Source organism: Pteropus alecto, unplaced genomic scaffold, assembly GCF_000325575.1.
Source record: "Pteropus alecto unplaced genomic scaffold, ASM32557v1 scaffold69, whole genome shotgun sequence".
Classification (NCBI taxonomy): domain Eukaryota; kingdom Metazoa; phylum Chordata; class Mammalia; order Chiroptera; family Pteropodidae; genus Pteropus; species Pteropus alecto.
In genome coordinates this window covers 3,277,609-3,296,748 of record NW_006494610.1, presented here as the reverse complement: position 1 = coordinate 3,296,748, position 19,140 = coordinate 3,277,609, and the positions used below count along the sequence as shown (strand labels likewise).

Genomic DNA, 19,140 nt, shown 5'->3' with positions numbered 1-19,140 from the left:
TTTCTAGAAATAGCTTTTTCTCCACTTATACTTCTCTATTTTATTATTATTTTTTACTCTTCAATTACCATATTCTTCTTTAACCCATTTCTCATTTAGAAGAAGAAAGTACAGCTTGCTGCCAGCGTTAATTTTACATAAACACACTCTTTGAGGCTGACCCAAATCTGTCTGGTTTTCAATGTGAAAATAGAACATAAAAACTATTCTTAGAGTTATTTCTAAACAGAACCTGTCTCTAATCCTAATGTAATAGAAATGTATACATAAATCGGATTCATCAAATGAATATTTGGCTAACAACTGTTTGAAAACAAAGTTAACATCACGTGTAGGAATGCTGCCTTTTCTAGGATTTGACATCTTCAGCGATCGAGAATTACTATATTTTGTAAATGGAAATACCACTACTAAAATCAGAATGCTATAATAGAATGATGTCATTTATTTCCAAAGACTATAGATATACTAGAGCGAATTGAAAATAATAAAAGTGAGAGAGTTCATGGCAAATTTGGGGAGTAAGGTTAGGACTGTAATCTGTGAGTTATCTTGGGGTAAATGCTGCAGCCACAAGTGCCACCAGCGAGTATACTCGGCAAATGGGAAATGGGTTAAAAGTAGTTCCAATTTTCATTGCAAACAGTGACATGAATTTATATTCCACTTCATTCCATTCAGAGCACCTTAGGAAGGTGTTTTTTAGAAAGAGGTGGGTTTAATACAATAAAACCTTATTCCAAAGCACTCTTGAGCTCTGGCTAGTTTTTATTGTTCTCTTTTGTCCTTAGTCTCTAGTCATAGTAAATTAGGTGTTCCTAGCATTATGTATAAATATGGCTTTACTTTCCATTGTGTCAGGTTACATTTATCTAATGTCAGCAAGAATTCATATTTCATATATGAACAGCCAAATGGAATAAAAGTCATGGCCGTAGTCACCATCACCATCTGGAGTCTTTTTGCGTTGTGATTTTTGCATAGTACTTAATCACTTATTATTTGTGCTTCACAGGTTTGTCGTATCCTGTTCAGCCTGGAAATCATGTCCGGAGACTGATGCAAAAAAGCTAGTTCAGCTGACTTTCCATGCTTTCCATGACATGATGCAGCTGATGAACACCCCTTATCTTTAGAGATTATACATTAAGCACTTAACCAAAATATATCATTTAAACTGGGTGCTGGGAGTAGGGTGGTGAGGTGAGATAGGAAGGAGTATTGACTTGAAGGAAACATGTTAAATGTAGAGATTAGTAGAATCATGCTCTAAATTTACTGTGACATAGAAAGTAGAAATATTTTTAAGCTTCCTTTGATGCAGCAGCAATGCAAATTATGACATAGTGAATATAGAACAGTGCAAAGTTTAAGATAAGCCTCAACAATGCAGATCCACAACTTTTAACAACACAGGTCTTACTCTAACTTTTCAATACAGGTTGGTACCTATATAGTTTATAAATTCTCTCTCAACACCATTGTAGAGTCTATCTTTCAAGCACTTTAACATTTTCTAGTTGCCAAAGGGTATGAAGTACATGATTGGATATGAATTACATGATTGGATGCTAATTTCCCTGAAATCAATGTCTTCCACTTTCTCTACAGGCATACAAGCCTACTATGTTTGGAAAAGACTACTACAATTTAATAGCTATCTTAAAAAAAAAAAAAAAATAGAGCCTATCAGAAGAATTAGATTGTAGTAGAGAGGTTTATACCGGTACTTTGACACATGGGAAAAAAAACCCCTTAACAAAATGCATCATAGTATATTGTAATTAGTTTTGTGAACATAAAATTAAAGCACTTATATTTAAAATTAGTTGTCGATGACTTCGAAATGATTAAATATTGACTATCAGATTCTCAGGGTTTTACAGTTCTTTTTCTTCTCTGTTCGATTTTGTAGTTTTCTACTACAACTCAAAATCATATAGTTTATCGTGTTTAAATAAGTGATTCATTCCTGTTTGACCTTATACTTTCTGATCTAACTTATGTATTGTTATATAATAAACTGCCCCAAACTTACTGTCTTTGAACAATTTATTTTTCTCATGATTGTGTCTGTCGATTTCCCATTTGGATGGTTCCACTGCTGTCTTGCTTGAGTTGTTTAAGCAGCTAGACTGAGACTGGTAAGTTCAGGTGGCTTCACATACTGCCTGGGGACTTGGTGGCTGGGACTCTCCACGTGTATCTGATCATTCGGTATTTTAGCCTGGACTTCTTCTGTACTTGGCAGAGGGAGTGTTCTAAGAGGGAAAGGTACACATAGCAAGGCCCCTTGAGGCCGAGACTCTGAAGTCACATTGAAGTCACATGATGTCACTTTTGCTTTCTGTTGGTTAAAACAAGTTACAAGGGCAGTGCAGATTTAAGAGATGTTGGGGGCGGGGAACTCATCTTTTGATAAGAGCAGCAAAGTCATTTTGTAAATAACTAAATGTAAATGAGTGGGCATAAGAGGGAAAATGAATAACTGGGGGCCATTTTTGTAGCAATCTACCACATAAAGATTACAGTATATTTAGTGTGCTGGTTATAGATGTTCTTTCTGTTGTTCTACATTTTCATATGTTCTGAATTTGATAAGACTGGTTTTTTGTTTTTTTTTTTTTGGTGAAAAGAGTTGGCTTTTGATATGTCCTTAACAGTTACTATAGAATAGGAAGATGAAATCTGAACTACGGACCCTTTTCCTCACTAGTACAATTTTGTAGACTAAATTGCTAGGCCCTTTGGAATCATTTAGTTGTTTTTAAATAATATCTAAAGACTTGGGTATTTTTGGAAACTGATCACCTCCTACAGAAAAGCATCTTTTTGCTCATGCTTTAACACGCTTCCTTGCATTGCCTAAAGTTAAAAAATCACCTGCAAAGCTTTTTACAGAGAAATAGCTGGGCCTCAGTCCAGACCTACTGAGTCAGACTTTCCAGGGGCAGATGCCTCACGATCCTCATCAGGGAATAACTACAGAAGAGTAAGGTGAACTCACCTTTGGTCACTGTGCTAATGTACCCCTTGCCCCATTCTCTTGGTTAATCTGAAATTTAGTCTGATGGACCTGGTCACATTTGAAACATTTTTTGGTAATACAATATGTGGTTTATTATAGATCGAAGAACTTGGTTTGAATAGTTTACTGACCTAAACAAGATGTCACTGCAATGAGAATTGATATTGCTGCAGTAAATTATGGAAAAAATGCTTCAGTGTGATTAGTTTCCAAGTGTTGCTTAGAATATTTTTTTTCTTCATCTAAACATATTCTTTCTTGTTAGAAGTGGACTCATATTCTGAAAACAGTTGGAATTATTTGTTAAAAAAAATGCAGTTGCTATGTAAATAGCATTTTATTGTTGATATTTCCAACATTACAAATTGCACTGAGATAATATGTGTAATTTTTGTGTTTTAAACATTTTTTAAAGAAATATGTCTCTTGCTTTTTGGAACGAATGTATGCCTGCAAAGTTGCCTGGTATAAGGAAAATTTCATTTTCTCTTGGACTTTGATGATAAAGCTGGGGATAGTCACTTTTAAAAACCTTAATTCCCCCCAATAGAATAATTTGGAAACCTACCAAGGGAGACAATAGACTTTTTAACAATTTATTTTCCCTTTGTACTTGGGAAAATTGTTCCCAAAATATCCTGTCATCTACAACTATTCAGGACCATAAGAATTTTCCCTATGTCTGTAACTTCTGTACTACAGCTTTATATACTTGAACTTTGCTCTTCTTTCTCTGGATATTTCTGATAACTCAGGAAGAGCTAGGTTATTTTCATATTTCATCAAGAAAGATGTCATTTTTAACTCTGAAATTTTAAATGCTGTAGTATCAAACCCCAAACTGGATGTTCTAAATTGGTCTGGTGTAAGATGTACTTTTATTTTTCGATGTCTTAAACATTTTTTTTTTACAAGTCTGCAAAAGCTGTAGAATGATTTGAGTTTCTTTTTAAGGCATACTATAACAAGAGTTCATAAGTTCTGTGTGCCAGCCTGGACAGTGACCATGGAAAAATAGATGCCTTTCTGCGCCAGCAGCTGTTGATGTACGCTGTGCTCCTTGATTTTGCCATTCTGAAACACCACTATTAAGTCTGCATTCTGGATGGTGGACAGGCGGTGAGCGATCACAATGCAGGTGCGGCCTTCTCTGGCTTTGTCCAGGGCTTCTTGGACAATCTGTTGATAAATCAGAACAGAAGCCTTATCTTAAAAAATTGTACATATAAGTTTTAACATGAAGGGAAATTAAACATTTTTATCATCTAAGCAAGAAAATTTATTTTTTGTTTATCTCTGAATCTTTGGCTCTATGCATGTGTATTTATATAATTTGACATGTAGTTTTGTTTTTAATTATAATAAAAATGGAGTCTCACTGTAAATAATCACAAATATTTAAAATTTCTAAAAGTAATAGGTGATCATTTTAGAAAAGTTGAAAAATACTGAAAGAGATAAAATATTCTACCTCAAAATAACCACTGTCTAAATTTCTATTTACTTTTTTCTATGCTTACATTTTTTTTTTTCATGGTTAACAGCACAAAAACTTCTATTTTACAAATTAAATGGAACATGAGATGGGAGGCCATACTTTTTCACTTTCAGTATCCAGAGCTGATGTAGCTTCATCCAAGAGCAGGATTCGAGGTTGTCTGATGAGGGCTCGGGCAATAGCAATCCTCTGTTTCTGACCTCCTGAGAGCTGAGTTCCTTTATCTCCCACTCTTGTTTCATATTTCTGCAAGTTGCCATTAATAAAATTAATAAAGTTCTAACTCTGAATACTAATGCTATATCAAATAAACTTGTACTTCTTAACATTTGATAGTTCTATGTATAAGGAAAAAATATTTGGAATCAGAAAGTTCTATAACACCTACATAGGTGTCCATTTAACATGTTTTCCATTTAACAGAATGTTCATTTTCAAAATCAAAATAGAAAACTAGTGATTTCAGATCTCAGTGTTATTCTGCAACAAAGTCTCAAATTCCTACCATTACCATGTCAGTTGATCTAATGTCACTGGAGTACTAAAAAGGTTAAATGTTAGTTTAAGCTTTAAATTTTTTTTTTTAAATTTGCTATATACATATGACCCAATAGAGCCTAGTTTATTCTCTTAAATGCATTTATTCACCTAAATATTACTGAGTATCTGCTATGCTCAGAACTATGGGCTGTACAAAAATGAATTCAACTTTGTTCCTACCCTGAAGGAATTTATAATTTAAGATAAAAAACACATATAGAGCATTCACTATAAGATCAAGAAAGTACCAAATCAGTAGTATACACAACATTCTATGAAAGATAAGAGGGAAATAGAAATTGTGGAGATAAGGTGGGAGAAAGAAGAAAGAGGAGATAAATTAGATACCTTTGTAGAGAAGTTGGGAAGCTGGATATTGAGAGAACATTCTAAGCCAAAACATGGAATGTATAAAAGTACAAATTGAGTCAGTTCAGTTTAGAGTGAACTGAATTCAGTGTATATCATGTGAATTAACGTCCTAAAGTCCAATGTCAAAGCTTCAGTTCAAGCTGAAGCTTTAAAGTTTTTTCCATTCACAGTTAAGTCCAATACTTGACTGAAGTCAATAACTATATGTTAATGATCGATAAGGCTAACCAAAATGGAGGGTTTTTAATTTTGTGAATGTGATTTCTAATCATAGCACAATATATCAGTAAAAATTCAAGCTGTATTTCAGTTTAATCCAGTGGAACTGTAGATACTAGATAAGTGCCACAAAATGAATGATCTCTACCCTCAGTTTTAGGGATCTCAAGTCATTGTTCCAGGACCACTCATATTTACCAGTTACTGAAGAAAATTGTTTCATTGAACCCTTACCTTAGATATTTTTCAAATCCATATTGACTTCACGGCACTTTGGCTACAGGCATAGCAGCTACAATGAGGTGATGGGGAGTGTTGGGGACCATGGAAAGGAGAGTACGTGTCCTCTCCAAAGGAGTACAATGAATCATTCAAGAAAAACAACCTTATACCAAAATTAACTCAAAATGGAGCACGGACATACATATAAAGTGTAAAGCCATAAAACTTTTAGCAAAAAAAAAAAAAAAAGAAATCTTAAGACCTGGCACTAGACAAGAAATTCCTAGACTTGACACCAAAAGCCAATCTATAAAAAGAAAATTGATGAATTGTACTTCATCAAAATTAAAAATTTTGGCTCTGCAAAACACCCTGTTAAAGGATGAAAAAAGGCAACAGACTAGGAGAAAATATTTGCAAACTATATATCTGACAGAGGACTAGTAACTAGAGTATATAAAAATCTGTCAAAACAACAGCAAAAACAATTCAAACAGAAAATTGGCACAAGACATGAAGAGACATCTAACCAAAGAGGAAATATAGATGGCAAATAAATATATAAAAAGATGTTCAACATCATTTATCAATTGGAAGTGCAAATTAAAACTACAATGAGATATTAATATATGCCTATCACAATGGCAAAAAAAAAAAGACACTGGAAAAACTGGCAAAGATACAGAGAGACTATCACTCATACTTGCTGGTGAAAATGTAAAATGGCACAGCCACTCTAGAAAACAGTTAAGCAGCTTCTTACATGAAATTAAACATGCAATCACCATATAGCCCAACAACTGCACCCTGGGCATATATCCCAGAGAAATAAAAACTTAGGTTCACACTAAAACTGGTACATAAAAATTTATAGCAGTTTTATTCTTAGTAGCCCAAAACTGGAAACAACCTAGGTATACTTCAACAGGTCAATGGTTAAAACAAACTGGCACATTTATACTATGGAATACTTACTACTCAGCAATAAAAAGGAATCAACTATAGATACAATAACTTCAGGGGATTAGTTAGGAAAGCTAATTTCAAAAAGTCATGTACTGTATGTTTATATAACGTTTTTAAAATAGAAAATTACAGAAATGGAGAATAGTGGTTGCCTGAGGTTGGGGGGCGTGAAGGCAGGGAGGGGCGTGTGGCTTTAAAAGGGCAACATGAGGGATCTTTGTGCGGACAGAAATGTTTTGTACCTTGACTGCAATAGTGAATACATGACTCTACACGTGCAATAAAATCGCATAGCACTAAATACACTCATATACAAATGCATACAAGTAAAACAGGAAATCTGACATCAGTGGATTGTGTCCACGTCAATATCATGGCGGTAGTTTTGCAAGATGTCATTGGAGGAAACCAGGTAAATGGTACATAAAATTTCTATTCTTTACAACTGCATGTGAATCTATAATTATCTCAAAATAAAGTGTTTAATTAAAAAGTACCATAAACCAAACATGGCCACAGTCTGAATGCAACCCCAAAATCACCAGTTTGCAACCTGAGATACGCTGCATTGACTTAGTATCACCTTATTTGCTTCTCACTACATTTGTATGAGATAGGACATAAGAAAAGTTGGTATCATGGAGTTCAGGGTCTTATCCAAGGTCACAGTGCTAGTAAATAGACACATTCCATTATAAGACTTTGTTGGAGTATAACTTCAGGAACTGCTTTGGGGAGAAAAACTGTATAGTTGATTCTGATTTCATCCTAAAAAATTATCAGTTAACTTACATGGGGTAAGGTCTCGATGAAAGGATCTATGTTGGCTGCTTTGGCTGCATTCACAATTTCATCCTGTGATACAAACCGGCTATTGTCTCCATAAGCAATATTCTCAGCAATGCTGCAGTCAAACAGGACAGGCTCCTGGGACACAATTCCGAGCTGGGCTCTCAGCCACTGGACGTTGAGTTTCTTTGCTTCTTGACCATCTAAGAGCTGAAAACCAAAGTCCACAAACTATAAGAAGGGCTTAAGAAGAAAACAAAAAAGAAAAACTAAGCAGTAAATTACTAGATTAACCATTTGGAGGATTTTGTTGCATTTGGGCATCAGTAGTTGGTGAAATAGCAAGCCTCACAGCCTGTAAGCACTTACACTGTTGGAGGGCAAAAAAGCCAATAAAATGATTTTTATGTTGATTAGGCTATCCCCTTCTTGGTCTAACTGGCACAAAATGGTAGCATATTTGGCACTGTCTTTCCACATTCCTTTCTGTCCTTACCTGCCCCTTGCCAGGCAAGTATACCACCTCTGCCTTTCTGCAATTAGTTATCCTACTCACATCTGCTGTCCTCGGAACTAATTTTTCATCTTGACTTTATCCCCCTTCTCCAGGCACATCAGAACAAAAGGCAGATCGGTAGCACAGCCCAGATTTTGAAAGTTGGTTATTTCATATCCACCTCTACCTCTTCCCTGAGAACTACCAGCCTAAACTTTTCTCTTTTTCACAGCACTAAGGACAAAAATTCAATGGAAAGTTAACAAGCTCAAAGGGCAGTGTCTTTGGGAGAATGGTTTTGTTGGTGATAGTTTTATTTTTTATTTGCTACATGCAGGAGGCATGATGCTTCTACAGGAGCCTTGTGATGTGGTGACTGAGAATGCAGCTTCCTGAAAGGTTAAGTTCACCAATTAAGGACTAGACATAAGTCTAACTAGTCTTGACCTCTCAATTAAGGAAGAAATTCCCACTGTAGTGTTAGCACAGCATACCTACAGACTGTTGAGCTGGTTTGCCTGCATTTATACCTGCAGAGCAATTGTAATAGTGGAAGCATAAGATTTCCCGAGAAGAAACAACTAAACAAGATTTAACACTTTGGTGACTCTCTAACTGGGGGTGGGCTCCCAGAGCTAGGTCAGTGGTAATTATCAATAAGAGCCAAGCCTTCACTTATGGAAGAGAGCCAGGGGCTAGATACTAGAAAATCATTGATGAAAGCCAAATATGAAAGGGCTGGAGGTGAGGATAAGAGTCAAAGCCAGAGAGCCTGGAGTTCAAGGTTAGAGAGAGAAGGCGAAGCAGAAGGAGGTGAGGAGGGAATAGCAGGCCTTTCCTGGGAGCCTGCTTAGAAATCTGGCAGGAGTTTGTGGCTTACCTTTATAAAACAAGAATTGAGAGTTCACTTAGGAGAATCAGGCTGGCTCAAAAGGCCCGTGACAGGGTAGAGGTCAACTTTATATTCAGCATTTTCTGAGCTACAATAAATTCCAGATGTTCTACCCGATTATCTCCATATATTTGTCTGACTATGGGAGACAGTTCAGGGTTTCTACAGTGTGGTCACTGTATCAAGAAGGATTACGATCTTTACTTGTCCAAAGTTTTCCATTATGGGAATATTGGTTTAGCCACTTAATTACTAATTTAAGAAAGTGTGCTCACCACTGTTCCAGCCAAGGGGTCGTAGAACCGCTCGAGGAGCTGGACCACCGTGCTCTTCCCACAGCCGCTGCTGCCCACCAGGGCCAGCGTCTGGCCCTTCTTCACCTGCAGGCTCAGCCCCTGAAGCACTGGCACGTTTGGCCGGGTGGGATAGTTGAACATGACTTCATTAAATGTCACATTTCCTTCAAACTTATCCTAAAAAAATTTTTTAATGTTGCTATTATGATGGATCTAATAATTATTGTAATAAAAACGATTATTTCAAGGAAACCTTACCAAAAACTAGGAGAGAAACATAAAACTCATAGTCATTACAAATGCTGGTACCAGTTTTAGTGATAGGAAGTTCCATTGCTGTTGTCATTGCTGATGACCTTCTTCTTGAAACACTCCCTATCCTCGGTTCCCATCTTGTCTTTCCTCTATATTTCTGGCTACTTAAATTTTTGCTGGATCTTCTCATGGAAGGTGAAATCTAATTAAGGGAAGGGAGCCAGGTGGATAAAAGGCTGCTCACAAAGCAGGTTAGAGGGGCAGTGCTGAGGGAGGGGCTGTGGATGTTGGCTGGGGCAGATGAAACAGCTTGGAGACCGTTTCTAGGATGTCAGACACTAAGTGGGACTGTTGTTTAAAGGTTTGAAAAACCACAGCTTACAATGGATACTTAAATAAATCCAGGCATTCAGACGATGAGAAACTTAAAATGAGCTGAATATGAAAGTGTGCTCACCACTGTTCCAGCCAAGGGGTCGTAGAACCGCTCGAGGAGCTGGACCACCGTGCTCTTCCCACAGCCGCTGCTGCCCACCAGGGCCAGCGTCTGGCCCTTCTTCACCTGCAGGCTCAGCCCCTGAAGCACTGGCACGTTTGGCCGGGTGGGATAGTTGAACATGACTTCATTAAATGTCACATTTCCTTCAAACTTATCCTAAAAAAATTTTTTAATGTTGCTATTATGATGGATCTAATAATTATTGTAATAAAAACGATTATTTCAAGGAAACCTTACCAAAAACTAGGAGAGAAACATAAAACTCATAGTCATTACAAATGCTGGTACCAGTTTTAGTGATAGGAAATTGTTATAGAAAATGGAAGATGGGAGATACAGATAGGGGTTAGTTTAGGTAGTCGTATTACAGAGAGTTGTTATCTAACCTCAGTTTCTGGGTCATTTAAGATAAATATTTAGCTTTCTTAAATGATGATTTTGAGGCTGGAGCCAAATCAGTGGCCAAAGGCTCAGAAGCTTGGGAAATTAGAACAGTTGCTACCTGCAGTCTCAGTGGACAGCCCTTGTCTCAAGCCCTGGCAGACTCTTTCTGTCTCCTTCACTGGGCATAGCAATTTTCTTATATGAAATACCTGGCAAAGTCCCGGAAAGATTGTGTAAGCCCCCATCTCTTCACCCACAGTGGTTTTTTTGGTGCATTAAAATGTGCCGCAGCTTGTGTCATGCTAAGAACACTTAGGTCTAAGTTTGGGTTAACTTTGGAGATAGTAGAGTATAGGATTAGTACTCTTGCTGTGAATAAAGTGGCCTCCTTACTAATTATAACCCAGTCACTATAAAATGTGATTAAAGCCAAATTGCTAGTTGCATTTGCATACAGAATTATATACACAGAGCTTCATGCAGAAATGACTAACAGTTTTCATGAAAATTATCCAGTTCCAGTATATCTGGATTTTTTTTTTTTTTTTTACTTTTGATGTGCTGAACTTCAAAATCCTTGAAACATCCTATAAAATTTTAAAATGCCAGGAAAGTTGGTCAAATATTAGCCCTATAAATATCATAAAGACAAATCAATGTCAGTGGAATCTCTTCATATTTATCCTGTGGTTACAATCTAGCAGATAGCAAACCTTTAGGAAAAAATTAACCGAGTACTACTCAGGCAGCAGAGAACTCACAGGCCGCAGACCTTCTTCACTATAGCTGTCAATCAAAGGCTGTCTTTCAAACAGCATGAATAAGTGGGCTGCAGAGAGTTTGGCTTTAGCATAGTCTGGAGCAAAGGAACTAGCATGTCCAAGAGCCACTGCACCAAACACAATTGCTGAAAACACCCTAGACCGGAAGAAGAAGAATTAAAAAATTAGCTTAGATAATCAGCTCCGTGACGTTTGAAAGTCTAAAGGCATACCGCTAACCAGTATTGATTTTTTTTACCCCCACCCCACACAATACTTCCGTGGAATTCTAGTAACAAAGGAAAGTTAGAGGAGAGGCAGATCATTGCTGAGAGTTGCTGTTTTCCTCTATGGGCTTCTGGCTTCCCTTATGAGCCTCTAATTTCCTAGAGTTAACGTAACTTTGGAAAGTTCTTCTCATTTATAAAGTGGCTTATGAGTGAATCTGACTTGTGATCTCGAGTAATTTTAATAGCTAGTTGTACCCTTTTGAGAGCTGAGGGAACTAAAGCACAGAGTGCCCCAGGGCCTTGATCAGCACCAGACAAGGAATGATATTTCCTTTTGATTTGTGGCCTTGACTTCCAGTTCGTGGTTTCCACAATCCTACACAAATGACAATAATCAATGTAGTAAAGAATTTTTATTAGGGAAAATGAGCATTTACTAGAAATAGCTTTTCTCTTACAATTAAAATAATTATTGACACTGCCCTGAAAAAACAATTGTCCTAAGCTATTTTCAGTTATATATTCTTTAAAGAATGAATATAGGTTATAACAGCTTTTAGGAAGGGTTAAAGATTCTGAGGATATACATTTCCACAAAGTTATTTACTTCTGACATCAGAGCTCCCCCAGAGAAAGGGGAGGGGAGGAAAATTTCTATCTAATAATAATGGAGAACTTAAATATTTTATCTCCCAAACTTCTAAATCTAAGGTATTAACATGTGTTTTAAATACATGGGGACAAGAATGGTAGGTATAGTAAGTCTCTCCTCTAAGTACTTGGTAAAGTTGGTTACCAAAAATTAAATTTTAAAATAGTGATGAACAACTGACATACAGCTGCCTAGCTTTTCTGTACAGCCTGTCATCGAGCTTTAGCATGGAAGATTAAAAACACTGTCGTCCAATTATCCAGAATTTAATATTTTAATGGTAAAAACAAAACAACAAAAAAGCAGGACCAATTTTCTCAGTGATATTTTTCTAGACAATAAAAAAAGACTCCAACGTGTAATTCCCAGAGCTGGATATTTCTGTTTGACCCTCCAAAACCACTTTCTACTCTCTACCCATCTCTATTTTGTACCATCACAGTCTGTCAAGAAGCTGACCTTCATGGAATGCATCAAAAGATTTTCTTGTCCTCTGGCTTCTGATGGGGTTTGGCAATGCAAGGCACCAGCAGAGGATGGGAAGGCTAGAGGAGGGTGAGTCCAGGGTATTTGGTCGGCTTCTTTCTTGTCAGATTGTTGTGTTGTTGGTGTCCCTCCACTGTAGACCACAGAAGGCCTCTACACTGAGTTATGAAAACCTTTCTCTCCTCTTGCCCTTTAGGTTTAGGATCTTAGCAGTTCCTAGCTGGGAACCAATGAGGTGTTAACAGCCCCGCTGGGTGCTTCTGTCCTTAACACTTCTCACACCTTTGTAAATACATCCTCTAATAAACTTTCCCCTGTTATCCCATTTGCAGTGCCATTTGTTTCCTTTTGAGATCCTGACTGATACAAAGATTATATGTAACTTTTTCATGGTTATTTTAATTTTGGATGCAAATAAAAGCCCTTAAACATTTTTACTTTCTTTGTCTTGACCCTGTTCAAAAAAGTTCACTAGTGCTTTAAAATCATCCCATTGGAATAGAAATATGCCAAGTGATCTTAAAAAGAATGGCTTTCCTTTCTCAAGACTAGACTGCAAGCTAATTGAATGTATTTAGCATATTTTGAAAGGAGGAATGCATCATTTCGTAAAGACCAGAGGTTAGTCTTGAGAACCAATAAAATAAGAAAGGCTGATAGCAAATGTTGGCAGAGTCATCCCAAGCCTGGTTACCAGAGAGACTTTGCCAGACTTCGGTCAAGCATTCCCATCCCATTGTCAAGGCCAGCTGTGGGTGCAGATAAATAGCAAGCGATTTAACCCTCAGTTTTGAGTCTATGGTCACCAGCAACTTTCTAATTATGATTTATTTCTGCCCACATTCTACAATAAGAAAATTTGGTGTCCTCTTGACTAGAGTTCTAGGTACTACTAAAATTCTGGTTTATGATAGTTTTCATAAGCTGAGTTAATTTTAGCCCACTCAAATGATTAAACTGTACTTGGAGAATTGACAATATCAGATTTCTGTGGTTGATTCAACTCTGACCTCATCTTAGAACAAAAGAGGTTTTTTGCTGCTCTAAACTTTTGCATAGACCTATTGAAACCCTATTATAGAATAATCTTAATATTTTTAAAGTTACTTACAGAATAACATCTCTGAAGAGCATATGTCCATTCACAATGAGATAGGCACCAAATCGAAAACAACCAGCATAGGAAAAATACATAAATGCTTGTGAAATACTAAAAGTAATTCCATAGATGTGTGCCTTTCGCACAGAATTCCTGAAAAGCAAATTAGTGTATTCATTAACCATTTCTTCGACCACTCTTAGCACTGTGGTATGGAAAGAGCACAGCTTTTAAGTCTAGTTGACCTGGGCTTAAATTCTGCCTCCAGTTGTAGTTGAGTAAGTGACTTAACCTTTCTATATATCTCTTCTTATTTGTACAATTGTGATAACCAGTATGATGTGGAATTGTTTTGAGAACTAAATAAACAATATAAATGTCTAGCATAGTACCTAGCTCATAGTGGTTATTCAACTGATAGTTGCTATTATGACATGTTGATATCTGATAACCCAGAAATTCAAACTCTATGATGCAAACATGATTATTGTGTCAAAAATATCAAGGATGTCAAAGTTAGGATTAAAGTTTGAATTGTCTGAATGTGATTTCTTTAATATTACCTTGTCTTCTGTGACTAGTTATAGTCTCTTACGTCAAAATTCATGTTTCAGATTCAGAAAAGTAGGGTGACTGAGGTTTCAACAGACACATATCAGAAGTTCTTCCCTGAGCTAGATCCGACCAGGTCCAACATAAATTTTTTGTACCATTTATAATTAGACCTTATGCTCTACTCTATTAGTATAGCTACTTTATTATTATAAATCCTCGAAAATAACAATTTATTTACTCTCAGATTAGAAGGAAGGCATTTGCCAAGAGGGAAAATTCAAAGTATTACTGATTTAGATGGTTTAATTTATGGGCTGTAAGCGTGGCATTAAAATATTTAATATTACTGAAAATTTTCACTGCTACTGAATCTTTAAATTATAATCAAATTAGAAACTAGTTCCAGCTTTCTATTATCCCCTAATTCTCATTAAGTTTAAAACAAACCATAAGGTCACAGATAATAATACATATATATTTATATGTCAAACATCAAATGGACAGAAAAATATAGCTGCATGAAGTATATACATACATAAGGAGATGAAATAAATTGAGAATTTCAACTATCTTTTTACAAATTTGTAAATGCTCAAACTATTGTACTAGTCTACAGGGTTATAATCTAACTTGTATTTAATTTTGTTGGTGTTAAAATATATTCATTTATAAAAACAGGCCCTGGTTGGAAACAAGTGGCAAATAGTGCCACTGGAAGTTTCTTGAATTGCTCAAGTATAAACCAGTAAAATAGGCTATGTGTCTTTGCTTTCAGAGCAGGTTGGATCTGGTCCTCATCCAGAGAACAAATGGAATACAGTAGTCCCCCTTATTCATGGAGTTATGTTCCAAGACTTCTAGTGGATGCCTGAAATCACAGACAGTACTGAACCCTACATATTTTATGTTTTTTCCCTATACATACATATTTATGATAAAGTTTAATTTATAAATTAGGCATTGTAAGATATTAACAACTAATAATAAAATAGAACAATTATAAAATATACTGTAAGAAAAATTATGTAAATGTGGTCTCTCTCTCAATATATCTTATTGTGCTGTATTTCTCCTTCTTATAATGTTGTGATGTGATAAAAATGCCTCTTTAAGAAACTGGACCACCTTCTTATACCATATACAAGAATAGACTCGAAATGGATTAAAGACTTAAATGTAAGACCTGAAATCATAAAACTTCTAGAAGGAAACATAGACAGTAAACTCTCTGATATTGCTAACAGTAATTTATTTTCGGACATATCTCCTCAGACAAGGGAAACAAAAGAAAAAATAAACAAATGGGACTACATGAAACCAAAAAGTTTTTGTACAGTAAAGGAAACTATCAACAAAACAAGAAGACAATTGACTGAATGAAAGATAATCACTTATGATACATCTGATAAGAGATGAATATCCAAAATATATAAAGAACTCATACAACTCAACAACAAAACAAACAATCCAATTAAAAAATGGGCAGAAGAGCTGAACAGATATTTCTCCAACGAGTAAATACAGATGGCCAATAGACATATGAAAAGATGCTCAAGATCACTAATCATCAGAGAAATGCAAATTAAAACCACAATGAGATATCACCTGACACCTATCATCAATAAATCAAAGAACAAGTATTGACGAGGATGTGGAGAAAAGAGAACTCTCATACACTGTTGGTGGGATTGCAAATTGGTACAGCCACTATAGAAAGCAGTCTGGAGGTTTATCAAAAAATTAAAAATGGATATACCTTTTGACCCACCAATTGCACTTCTGGGTATTTATCCAAAGAAAACCAAAACAATAATTCATAAAGATCTATGCACCTGTATGTTCATGGTGGCACAATTTACAATAGCTAAGGTATGGAAGCAACCTAAATACTCATTAACAGACAATTGGATAAAGAAGTTATGGTTCATATATACAATGAATATTACTGAATTATTTAAAAAAATGAAATCCTACCATTTACAACAACATGGATGGACCTAGAGTTTATTATGCTGAATGAAATAAATCAGACAGAGAAAGATAAATACCATATGATTTCACTAATATGTGGAATCTATGAAATGAAAAGAACAAACTACTCAAAAAACAGACTCACAAATATAGAGGACAATCCGATGATGGCCAGGGGGGTTGAGGGGCTGGAGGCTGGGAGAATGGGGTGAAGGGTTAAAAAAGTACAAATTAGTAGTTAACAGATGGTCACAGGCATGGGGAGCATGATATAGGGAATGCAGTTAGCATTAATGTAATGGCTAGGTGGAGAGCCAGAGGAGAGACAGAGCAGAGCAATTAGGGAGTTCGTTTTATAAACTATATGAACATCTAACCAATGTACTGTATACTTGAAACTAAAAATAAAATTAAATTTAAAAAAATTTTAGCAGCTTCTAAATGCAAAAAAAAAAAAAAAAAATGCCTCATTAAGTCAAAAACTTTTACCTTTCCACTTAAAGTAAGCACTTTCCAGCTTCTCTTTGGCATATTAAAATTGCCAGCATCATTACTCTTGAGCTGTGTGGCTACTATTAAATACAGCATGGATATTCTAGAAAAGGGATGATTCATGTTCTGGATTCCTGGGTGGGGCAGAGCAGGATGGTGTGAGATTTCATCACACTACCCAGAATGGAGCTCAATTTAAAACTTATGAAATAGGTGAAGTCCGAGATGGTGGCACAGGAAGATTCTGAACTCACTTCCTACCACAGATAACACACCAAACTTACAACTACACATGGACCATTTCCCTTGGAAAATTATCTGAAAACTAGTTAAACTGCTGCTTTCCACAACAAAGGATAAAAGGACCACATCGAGACAGAAGAGGCAGAGACAAGCTCTCACAAAAACCCACCCCTGATGTGGTAGCATTCAATAGGGAGCAACCTCACCAGACAGATACTTCTAGAACAAAGAGTTGGTGCTCCACATCTGGCACACTAACCCTAAGAGGTCCACTGGAGAAATGAGCCCTTAAAACATCTGGCTTAGAAAACCAATGGAGCCAATGTTGACATCAAGGGGACCTGACATGCTATGGGAAACAGACTCCCCTCTTAAAGGGCTCACACCTAGACAAAAAACAAAAAACAAACAACAAAAAAAAAAACAACTAACAAAAAATTATCAGTTGAAAAAGTGTCCAGACTACATGAAAAAGAGTCACTTGTAAACCTAAAACCATTGGCTGGAAAGGAGGGGTACAGTTGAAAAGCTCCCCAGAGACAGAGGAGCTGGTGGATGCCATTATTGCACTCTCTACCTAACCTGCTAACTCAGGTGGATGAGCAGTGGAGACACTATCCCACTGCCTTGTTGAAACCAGAGAAGAGTACAAGTAGTTACAACACCTTCCCACTCTCTGGAAGCGGTAGGTGACTGGGAACACTGGGCATTCTCCCATGCCTTAGCTAAAGTCTGCCAGTGCCAGTGGTTGCAAACTTCCCATCCCCACCTGCTGGGGCTGGGAAACAGTTGTGGCATTCTCCCACCCCCAGCCTAAAGCCTGAATGCACACAAACAAAGCACTCTCTAGCTGCACTGCTGAAGCCCATGGACATAGGCAGTGGAGATGTTTACCCAAGGTCTTCCTGAAAGCAGCAAGTGAGCCCCACCCCCTACACTATACAGCTACCTTGCTAAAGCCAGAGGGTGGGTGCAATCCACACAAGCGATACCCAGTGATGCCTGACACTGGTGGCTAAGAGGGCTGGCATAACTGAGCTCCACTGGACTGTAAAAATCCAAAAGACAGTTGTTGGCTGGTTGCCACCCCCAGGGCACTGCATAAACAGCAAACTAAAACCCAAATCCAGTCTTCCTGTGAAAAGGCTTATTAGCCTGGAGCTTCAGCTTGAAAAATAGGCTTCAGGTTTCCCACATACCCAGAAGCTAAGGGAGGTGCTTTCAGGGAATGAAAACAAGACACCCTCTTGGCCTCATTACAGCTCAATGAGACTTCTGAAAGCTTAACACTTGTCTAGGGTCCCAATTTGGGCAACTGTCACCCAGGGGACACCTCCAGGTCTCCTGATCTGAAGGCCAGCAGAGACAAAGATTGTAGCCCAACAGGACTATGTAAGTTTCCATACTATAAAAGCTGCTGCCTGAGGGTCTGGCTTCCAATCAGCATGAAACAAGGTACAAAATGAGATTTCTTTTCTTGGAACACTGACAGATGTTGGTACACTCTCAACATTGGAGGCGTATAAAGAATAACTCAAGAAGACTAGACAATCACAAAGGTTCGTGAGACAACCAAGAGCTAGGGCAAAGGTGAATGAGAAAGATCATTGCTCACACAAAGCCACTTCATCAACACTGAGAAAGGTAGCTATTTTACCTAATACATAGAAACAAACACAGAGAGTCAAGCAAAATGAGAAAACAGAGGAATGTGTTACAAATTAGAGAACAAAACAAAAACCTAGAAAAAGACTTTAAGGATATGTAGAAAAGTAATCTACCTGATAAAGAATTCAAAGTAATAGTCATAAAGATGCTCACTGATGTTAGACAAAGAACAGATGAACACAAAAAAAACTTCAATGAAGAGATAGAAATGTAATCAAGTACCAAACAGAATTTATAACTAAACTGAAGAATACATTAGAGAGATTCGAAAGCAGAATGGGTGAAATAGAAACATGAATCAGAGAACAGGAAAATAAAGCAATGAAAATCACTCAGAGTAAACAGTAAAATGAAAAAAATAATTTTAAAATGTGAAAATCATTAAGGGATCTCTAGGACAACATTGAGCAGAATAATAGCATTATTGGGGTTGAAGAAGAAGAAGAAAGAAGAAAGAGAGTAAGAAGAAAGAGAGGAAGAAGAAGAAGAAGAAGAAGAAGAAGAAGAAGAAGAAGAAGAAGAAGAAG

At 36.8% G+C, this 19,140-nt stretch overlaps 2 protein-coding genes across 6 annotated transcripts in view; one reads left to right on the top strand and one right to left on the bottom strand.

Annotated features, from left to right (window-relative positions):
* CROT (carnitine O-octanoyltransferase) overlaps positions 1–2,038 on the top strand; it is a 48,672-nt gene extending 46,634 nt beyond the window's left edge. For all 3 annotated transcript variants that reach the window (XM_006925725.3, XM_015599793.2, XM_015599792.2), the window contains exon 18: positions 1,016–2,038. In XM_006925725.3, coding sequence (XP_006925787.1) covers positions 1,016–1,136 — 121 coding nt within the window. In that variant the 3' untranslated portion in view covers positions 1,137–2,038. The remainder of the gene's footprint in view (positions 1–1,015) is intronic.
* A 1,378-nt stretch (positions 2,039–3,416) lies between these two features.
* Positions 3,417–19,140, bottom strand: part of LOC102880063 (phosphatidylcholine translocator ABCB4) — a 71,865-nt gene continuing 56,141 nt past the window's right edge. Inside the window, exons 22-27 of one of the 3 annotated variants that reach the window (XM_006925722.3) lie at positions 13,697–13,837; positions 11,218–11,374; positions 10,031–10,228; positions 7,638–7,865; positions 4,626–4,772; positions 3,417–4,207 (exon numbers count right to left, since the gene is read on the bottom strand). In XM_006925722.3, coding sequence (XP_006925784.1) covers positions 4,001–4,207; positions 4,626–4,772; positions 7,638–7,865; positions 10,031–10,228; positions 11,218–11,374; positions 13,697–13,837 — 1,078 coding nt within the window. In that variant the 3' untranslated portion in view covers positions 3,417–4,000. The remainder of the gene's footprint in view (positions 4,208–4,625; positions 4,773–7,637; positions 7,866–10,030; positions 10,229–11,217; positions 11,375–13,696; positions 13,838–19,140) is intronic. The other 2 variants (XM_006925723.3, XM_006925724.3) reach the window with 2 other exon arrangements.